At 35.9% G+C, this 8,255-nt stretch overlaps 2 protein-coding genes across 4 annotated transcripts; both read left to right on the top strand.

The window, feature by feature from the left end:
• LOC107221333 (ribonuclease H1) lies at positions 1-2,500 on the top strand. 2 transcript variants are annotated; one of them, XM_046744590.1, is made up of 7 exons: positions 1-302; positions 496-654; positions 770-987; positions 1,314-1,588; positions 1,671-1,807; positions 1,928-2,198; positions 2,294-2,500. In XM_046744590.1, the coding sequence occupies exons 1-7, from the start codon at positions 238-240 to the stop codon at positions 2,381-2,383; spliced, it is 1,215 nt and encodes a 404-aa protein (XP_046600546.1). In that variant the 5' UTR covers positions 1-237; the 3' UTR covers positions 2,384-2,500. The 2 variants fall into 2 exon arrangements, with proteins under 2 accessions (XP_046600546.1, XP_015515764.1); XM_015660278.2 differs by having other exon boundaries at positions 9-363.
• A 176-nt stretch (positions 2,501-2,676) lies between these two features.
• Positions 2,677-7,714, top strand: LOC107221302. Of its 2 annotated transcripts, XM_015660244.2 has the most exons (5): positions 2,677-2,898; positions 3,053-3,228; positions 3,650-3,787; positions 3,926-4,463; positions 5,637-7,714. In XM_015660244.2, the coding sequence occupies exons 1-5, from the start codon at positions 2,829-2,831 to the stop codon at positions 6,050-6,052; spliced, it is 1,338 nt and encodes a 445-aa protein (XP_015515730.2). In that variant the 5' UTR covers positions 2,677-2,828; the 3' UTR covers positions 6,053-7,714. The 2 variants fall into 2 exon arrangements, 1 of the variants encoding a protein (XP_015515730.2); XR_006905388.1 differs by lacking the exons at positions 2,677-2,898; positions 3,053-3,228; positions 3,650-3,787; positions 3,926-4,463 and adding an exon at positions 5,255-5,455 and having other exon boundaries at positions 5,637-5,778.
• The last annotated feature ends 541 nt before the right edge of the window (positions 7,715-8,255 follow it).

Below are 8,255 nucleotides of genomic sequence, written 5' to 3'. Positions count from 1 at the left end.
AATTAATCATAACAAATAGAGAAGATTCATCAGTGAAAATTAGAAATCCTCTGAAATATGCGAAGCATGCCTATAGTGCTGTACTCTGGGCCGAAGTTTCAGGAAACATTCTTAATTGTATCTGATCCAGGAAGATCTGAATATTTGATCATACGTTACATTGAATACGATTGTTGAAGGATTGTAGCTGATCGTAGACCGGAGAATGGATACTTCTGTTGCTTTTGAGTTGCTGAAATGATACAAGTTCACCGTTTTTCATATGCGGAACTTGTTCGTCTCGGTCGGCAGATTGATATTCGGTACTATGGAATATTTTTACGCAGTTGCTAAGGGTCGCAATCCCGGCGTGTACAAAACCTGGTGAGGTTTGAATGGTTATGTCGTGTTTCTATCTAACCGAAAAAATAAAATAACATCAAACGAATAAAAGGAAAATATTGCAATACTATGAAAAATTCACCCCAATCATATTTCTAATGCTCTTTGTTCAAGGGATGAATGTAAAGCAGAAGTGACTAAGTTTCCAGGCCCGGTTTACAAAAAGTTTCCATCAAAAGCAGAGGCTGAAAACTTTGTGGTGAGTCGAGGACGTCCCTTACTCAAACCAAAGTCAACACGTGAGGCGAGCGCACTGAATAAATGGCCGAACAAGTAATTACTACATATACCTTGACTCTTCCCTGGTAAAATGACGAAAGATAACCCAGTTTCCGATTTCCTCTTAGCTTGCTCTTAATCTTGTTCGGCCATTTTACTACTCTTTCAGACTAGAAAACGATCTGCGCTATGACCAGATGGAAATGCGATTGAAGGACTGGGCCAAGAATACATCGTCTCTCACTCAACTTGATATTCAAACAGAGGCATCTAGGATCGCCAATGAATTAGGAATTGAGAATTTCAACCAGTCAGGAGGTTGGATCAAGTATCATCTCGAGTGCAATCCGGATGTTTACAAGTCCTTGCGAATACAGAGCTCTGGCGGTAATTCTTGCCTTGCAATAACACTTCCAAAAGCAATTTGGATCGCTGTTTCAAGTCAAACTTTGTTGAATGAACACTTGAAGATTGTTTACCTTCAAAAAATATTTTCACCAGCATTTTTCACTGTCTAAAATAGTGAAAATTTAAAGATGTTTCTCACTATCATTTCAAAAGCATAAATTCTGGATAATCTGAAAAGCTTTCAATAGCTGGATATTAAAACAACCTTAAGTTATCGGAGCATTTTGAAAGCCTCGAAGAATTGACGGAATTGCATTCTTAGTATAATGAAAATACCAAGGGTGAAGCTTTGTACAAACTTGCAGACAAAGAGTCGGACCAGCGGCTGAATTTGGAAAGGAAGTTATCGAGTTTGGAAAGCAGGATATCAGGCTTGTCCACATCAGGGGGCTCTATTCCCACGCGGATAAGAATATTGGAGCATACTTTGCATTCGATGCACCAGGAACTTCACGAAATTAAAAGACACTTGTCAACGGATACTCAAGGCTGTTTTGCAGCGATTAATGTTCGAAAACGTAAAAAGTCGAAGGACGCAGAGGACGCTGAAAGCTCTGATGAGGATTCCAGCAGCAGCAAGGTCACTTGAAAACCCCATTAATAACTATAAACCATGTTCTATCTACTTTAAGAAAAAAGCCAAGATTGCTTGAACGTTTCAGAATTTTGGAACAGAGAAAAAATTTGACATTGACGCTGAAGGATACGTCAACGTTTATACAGACGGGGCCTGCAGTGGGAATGGTAGATCAGGAGCATCTGCAGGAATCGGTGTTTGGTTCGGGGATGAACATCCCTTGTGAGTTTGTCCACAAATGTAATATCACAAGCTGGTAATTGTCATACTGGGGACATAAATTGCCAGAAAATCCTTCCTCAGTTTTTAACGCTAACTAATGTGATTCTTACCTCTTTACAGAAACGTGTCGCGACCTGTTGTGGACGGTTGTCGAGCGACAAACAACTTTGCAGAAATACAGGCTGTTACAGTGGCAGCTAAACAAGCAACTAAAGCTGGAGTAAAAAAGTTGAAGATAAATACAGATTCCCAATTTCTTATATCCTGTATAACTCAATGGATGCCCAAGTGGAAAAGAAATGGATGGAGGAAGGCTGATGGTGATAAAGTTATCAACAAGGAAGAACTTATCGAAATGGAGACTGCACTACAGCCTTTAAAGATTGCATGGGTAAGACTCGATCTGTTTTTTCCATATCTATGAATTGCCAACATTTCAGTGTTACCAATCAATGCTCCATAAAAACTTTGATGCCCTAATTTCAGAATCATGTGCGCGGACATGCAGGTATTCGTGGCAATGAAATGGCGGATGCCTTGGCGAGAGCAGGTGCTGCTGCACGAAGTACCAAATGAGAATTCCATCGGAGGGAAGAAACGGTGCAAGAATTTGGGGACAGCAAATTTGCATCATTGATTTGAACTAATTATGGGTATTCCTATTATTAATAAAAAAAAAAAAAATATCGCACATTTCATGTGTAGTTTTTTCCTCCCTTTATTCCCCAACGATTCTCTGCATTGATCATTTCTCAAGGACAAGCATTCGATAATACAAGCCGTCAATACTCAGCGAATAAAAATTCCTTGCTGGATTCTCTCACCTTTCACTTTTTCCAGTGCTGCACTCTGGATGGTTTTTATTGCGATTTGATAGCTATATTTCAACAGTATGTTTTTCCTCGTTGCATTCCAGCATAAGGTATCGTCAGGCCGTCATATAGCAGTGATTAAAGAAATGCCGTAATCCGAATTCTGTTCATTCATACAAACTTCTACTTTGAAATACGTTCAAACCACAATGGGAGGAAATCAGTCTACATCAAGAGACAACCCCATAGCCTCCGTCAATGATAAGAAGGAGATAACAGGTCTGTAAGAAGACATCGTAACGAGCAACAATTTCATATGATTTGATAATCTAGCCGGGTTTCTCAACTGAAGAGAACAGCTTGTACAACACCGCGCTAGAAATTTCTACTGTGTTTCTTTTTTTACTTGATACTGCTGTTAATAAATTTACAGTCAATGCAATATGTCCAAAGAATCCAGAAGGACCACCACCACCCTACGAGTCTGATAATCAGAGTGTAATTCCTGTAGGCAAATGGATCAAGTGCAAAGTTTGCCAAGCTAGCATCGACACGTCAGGCAAAGAGGATGAACTTGTTATCAAATGCTGCCAGTGCAATGAAGTAACTGTAAGTTGTTTCACCATTTACACTACATTTCCATGCACTTCAATTCCTGGATACTCTAAATAGCATTCCAACAAAATGAGAACAGGAAATGACTAATGTTTCAAGGCAACTAACCTTACATACTTGTCAAATAAAATTCTTCGATTTTGTGGCTTTGAAAATCGTTTACCCTTGCAGATTAGACAATCGGTTTGGGTTTACAGATTGTGATACTGCACAATAAGATATGTGAAAGAATGTGTGAACATTTTACAGTCATTTAAACATCTGCTTGACCAAATCTTTGTTTGATTTTCGAACTCACAGCGATATGAAGGATTTATTCGAACTCTTACAAAGCGTCACAAAATCTTGACATTCGATCTTTTAGTTCGAAATACAAGAGCGATCCAAGAATTATGACTAATCATATTCCTTTCAGATATTACGAAATGCCCCATCTGGGAGGAAATTTGTCCGCTGCATTTGCAACTGCTTACTTATCTGCAAGACTTCAGCACAGACGATCCTCTGCCCAAGGCCAACTTGCGAGCGCATAATAAACCTGAAAACCTGTCTGGTACGTAATTGAGACTATCCTGAGATACAACTACCCTATGTTTCCAACATATAACTTTTGAAATTATATGTAATCTAAATTTCAACTCTGAATATATATATATTATTTTTTCTCATTAAAAATTTTCGTCTACTACAGTGGCGCGTGGAGAGGATGAAAAGCCCAGGTTGTGACGAAGACTATGAAGATTTAACACTTAAATGCTGCGCAAGTAAAGTACGGGCCATAAGTTTTTGCATAGCGTGTAATTCTGTATTCCATCAGTGCTGCTTGGATAAATATGAGAACTTGAAAGTTCTTGACAAGATCACCGTCATATGCTGTCAAGGAGATGTTACAGATTCAGTGTCGCATTCAGGAATTGAAAAGGAGAACGACTCCATAAAATCTTTAAAAAAAGTAATTCGGAAGCAGGCTATGGAACTGGAAAAACTACGCTCCGACAATAGCTTGCCCGAAGAGAAATCAAATTCCAAAAAAGATCAGGCAGTTACTAGCCAAAATGGAAACGATGGTCCTAAAAATGATGACCAAAATAGCGCCAACAAATCTCTTGCGAATGAAAACAAGCTGTTAACTAAATTAGTAGAAGAAATGGATATCAAAAGTAAATTGCTGCAGGAAAAAATTGAGTCGCTACAGGAAAAAGTGAATAAACAGATGGAAACAACAGCAGGTAATGATCGGAAATAAGAATACGATCTAACAAATTTTGGATAATAATTATTAGAATGGCACATGGCAAGAACTACTGTCACTAATTGTAAACGCTAAAAAATAATACTTTTATATGGAAGAAAGAAGTCTATGTATCAGTTAAGGAAAGTACACCCTATTGAAAATGATCATATGTTAAATTATAAAACGTTATAATGAAAATTCACGTGTAATTTATTACGTGATTTATCTTGTAAATTCGATAAGATATATAAAAATCACGTAATAAATTATAAAAGCCCGATTCATCAAATATACTGGACCAGAAATCATTTAGTGAGGTGTACAATCGTTATACAATCTGATTTAGTATATCTGACGATTAGTGCTTTTGTAATTTATTACGTGATTTAATAAAAATTATTATCGAATTTACAAGATAAAATATGTGATGAATTTTTTCATTTTATAATTTAACACATGATCATTTTTAGTGGAGGCAATAAATTTAGATAAAAATTAGATTTAATTATAGAAATTAAGGATGTACTCATTATCAATAAACCGCTTTCATACTTTCAATAAATAGCGGCGTTCGTCATTTTCTATCGACATGTAGCTTAATACATTTGATCAATATACGGGAACTTAAATCGTGTACCTGTTTTTATATTTCTCCATATGGCGATTTCTCAATTGTTTGTAGATTGTTTGAAATATAGGATTGTAAGTTTTCACAACCGGAAGTACACAAGCTCGTTCAAAATTTGAAAGAAAGCGCGTGTACAAAACACAAACAGTGCTGCCCTCTAGTCGTGCAGATCAAGTTTTTATCAAAGCTGAATCAGTTGACGAACCAAGAGAGATACCGGTGTGAAGTTGGAATTACAAAAATAATAGAATCAATTGGAATTTGAAAGACTAATTTTACTATAATAACCTGCTAATACCCAGATATCAGGCTGTCCTTGTTATAGTTATTGTCACCAATTCTAAGGAATTGGTAATTAGGTATCGGTAAAATTTTTTATAGGTTAACCATATCAACAAAGATGAAAAAAGCATATTCGTACTTGATAACTATTTTCCCATATTCTCTTCTATTACAGCTGTACCTTCAACATTTCAAAGACCTCTCCTCTACAAGTTACGACAACAGTAAAAAAAATAATTTTTTTTTCCTTAATTTCAGAGAGGATGAACATACCAACTTTATGGAGAGCCGTAACACGGACCTGTTATCAAATGGTGGCAAAAGCTCCGATACCACAGTACGTCAGCATCCCGTTGACACGCAGCATTCACTGTATGTTTAGTAACGGATCATTTTCAATACTGTCTAGAACAGCCCTTGACACGACTCGATCCTCACCCTCATCTAAGTTACTAAGTGTGAACAACTCACCATTGTTCGTACCAAGTAACGGTATGAAAATAAAAAGATTACTCAAACTTCGTTGCAAACATTGTTACTTTGTATGGAGAAACGGAACACGTTATGTCATGTGCAAAGCTAAGCCGAGGCATAAACAGGCCCGTCTTATGCCACGCGAAGAAAAGTCTTGGATATTATGCCAAGCTACGCAGCATCCTCAACGCGATTGGTAGAAGTTCGTCGAAACAATAGTCATAGATGTCGTCAAACAATTAGATGTCATTACACATAACCATTTCTACTTGAAAATTTAAGACATTAGACCTATGTTCTAGACTGACTTGAAAAATTGTCGCGCAATCAAATGTAAATGAATTTATGTACAAAAATGTATGTGTTTGATCAAAACTCACTATTGTTTGAAGATTGTGAAATTCGTACTGGTTTATTCTTTTTTCTTTTACATTTTCCGGTTTTTTTTTTTTCTTCTAAAGTGTCGTCAATGGCTTGTCTCTGCATTTCTGTAAATATGAAATAAACAAAGGTTGATTTTAATCGATAGAGTATAGTATTCTCAAGTAACCTTGATCACCATCTAATCAACTATTACGTGGTACACCTTCTCTATTATAGCCGAGCTTAGAAAAAGAAAAATATTCTCTACCCACATGTTTTGTTCTACTTTCATAAAGTTTCTCGCTCGCTGAATAGTTCAAATTCCCGATTAAACTTAGAGACTCTATTGTGTATCAGTATTTTAAATGCAATTGTGAAATAATGAATGTCAAAATAATGAACGGTAAAACTGACATGTTCAAATTCAAATTTACACAATGCTCATGTCACGCAAGGGCTTATACACATAGTAGACTCACAACTCATCCATCTACCTTCGCACGACCTGCTTTAAGGTATAGAATCATAGATTGAACATGGCTTAATTTTCGTATTAATCTACTGAAAGTACAGTACATAAGCCCCCGATTCGGTAGGATACTTCACGACATAAAATTATGTACAAGTTCATGTCGTGGTTAATGGGTATTTTAATATTTATACTATTAATATATAATTATCTTGCACAAGTTACATACTTTATAACAAACGGTACGAGATATATGTCAATTTATCACGCAACATGCACGTTTACTCGACTCATTTACAAGTCACGATGCACCGCATCGTGGCTCAGTGTACAGCACTAAACGTGCCAACTTCTCGAATTTAATGATTATTACCATTAAAATCTAATTAATTTTATTTAATATAATAATAATGATGTATTCTCGATTCGACTCAAGGGAATACGTATTGTACGACAACTACCGACAGTTTCTGCTGCGTTTAATTACTTTCTACATATATAAATATCGTTCATTATTTTTATATCCATCTAATTTTTAAGCGGCTTAGGTATGTAGCTGCCAATCATAATTATTTTTATTATTATTATATTATTCTTCACAGAATAGAGTATTGGAGCTTACTACGCGCATATCGATATATGTATGCATACTGATCGGCATTTTCATCTTTTGAATTGAATAATATAGACTACATAGAAGTTGACGCTTAGTACACATTATTACATTACTTATAAAATGTTATAAATATAGTTATTATCAGTATTCTAGCGATAGAGATTTGGAACAGCCTGCGGCAACTGGTGGTGGTAAAAGTCGCTTTCATCTTACCCGATAACTAACGAAAACATTAAAAACAGGTGTTTATCGGTATTATATTGCACTCTCTAATATTTCCTGGACACTGATTGAATCACTCGGGAGTTATTATGTGCTCATACGCATAGAAACAGGTCCAAACCCAAAACGTTATATTTACTGGCGTGACGAAGCGAGAAGTAAGGAGCAGCTTTCGATAATATTTTTACATGGGAAAAAAGTATAGTGACGTAACTTTTTTATCCCTTGATTACACTGTTAACCGAACGTATCTTCAGCTGATAATAATAATAATTGATAAATTCATACGACGTCTTACACTGGAATCACACAATATACTTATAATCTATTCGACAATAATGTACATAGATACATGATAGAAGCCTAATCATATTTTCAATTGCGGAGAGAAGCGAATTAATGAGAAAAAATAATCATCAGGCAGAAATACACCTAGGGCACTTCGGCCGTGGTTTACTGCGGAAATCATGATTATATTTGTTGTATATTTTTGCTTGATCATAGAAACTGAGAATATAAAAGTGAAAGCATCTCATGTACAATAGTTGAAATGTTATTTTTTGAATTTCAGCAAAAGTAGTTGTTATGTACAATTTTCTTGAAGAATAATACGGACTTTATCAGCCGCGGTATTACAAATGTGACGAATAGCATTGTTGGATAGTAGTAAATAGAAAATCCATGTGCTAAAAATTGTGTAAGAATTACTGTACGGAATCTTCTTGTATCTTCA

This window comes from Neodiprion lecontei, chromosome 7 (genome assembly GCF_021901455.1).
Source record: "Neodiprion lecontei isolate iyNeoLeco1 chromosome 7, iyNeoLeco1.1, whole genome shotgun sequence".
NCBI classification, from domain to species: domain Eukaryota; kingdom Metazoa; phylum Arthropoda; class Insecta; order Hymenoptera; family Diprionidae; genus Neodiprion; species Neodiprion lecontei.
The sequence above is the reverse complement of the archived record's forward strand: the minus strand, read 5'-3'. Positions and strand labels throughout refer to the sequence as shown.

What these genes read in the sequence shown, in the direction of transcription:
- LOC107221333 (XM_015660278.2), top strand. Translation starts at nt 263, where the DNA reads ATGCGGAACTTGTTCGTCTCGGTCGGCAGATTGATATTCGGTACTATG. An exon ending in GCGAATACAGAGCTCTGGCG is followed by an intron (nt 988 to 1,313) that starts GTAATTCTTGCC and finishes ACAAACTTGCAG; the next exon opens with ACAAAGAGTCGGACCAGCGG. An exon ending in AGGATTCCAGCAGCAGCAAG is followed by an intron (nt 1,589 to 1,670) that starts GTCACTTGAAAA and finishes TGAACGTTTCAG; the next exon opens with AATTTTGGAACAGAGAAAAA.
- LOC107221302 (XM_015660244.2), top strand. Translation starts at nt 2,829, where the DNA reads ATGGGAGGAAATCAGTCTACATCAAGAGACAACCCCATAGCCTCCGTC. An exon ending in TAAACCTGAAAACCTGTCTG is followed by an intron (nt 3,788 to 3,925) that starts GTACGTAATTGA and finishes CGTCTACTACAG; the next exon opens with TGGCGCGTGGAGAGGATGAA. An exon ending in ACAGATGGAAACAACAGCAG is followed by an intron (nt 4,464 to 5,636) that starts GTAATGATCGGA and finishes CCTTAATTTCAG; the next exon opens with AGAGGATGAACATACCAACT.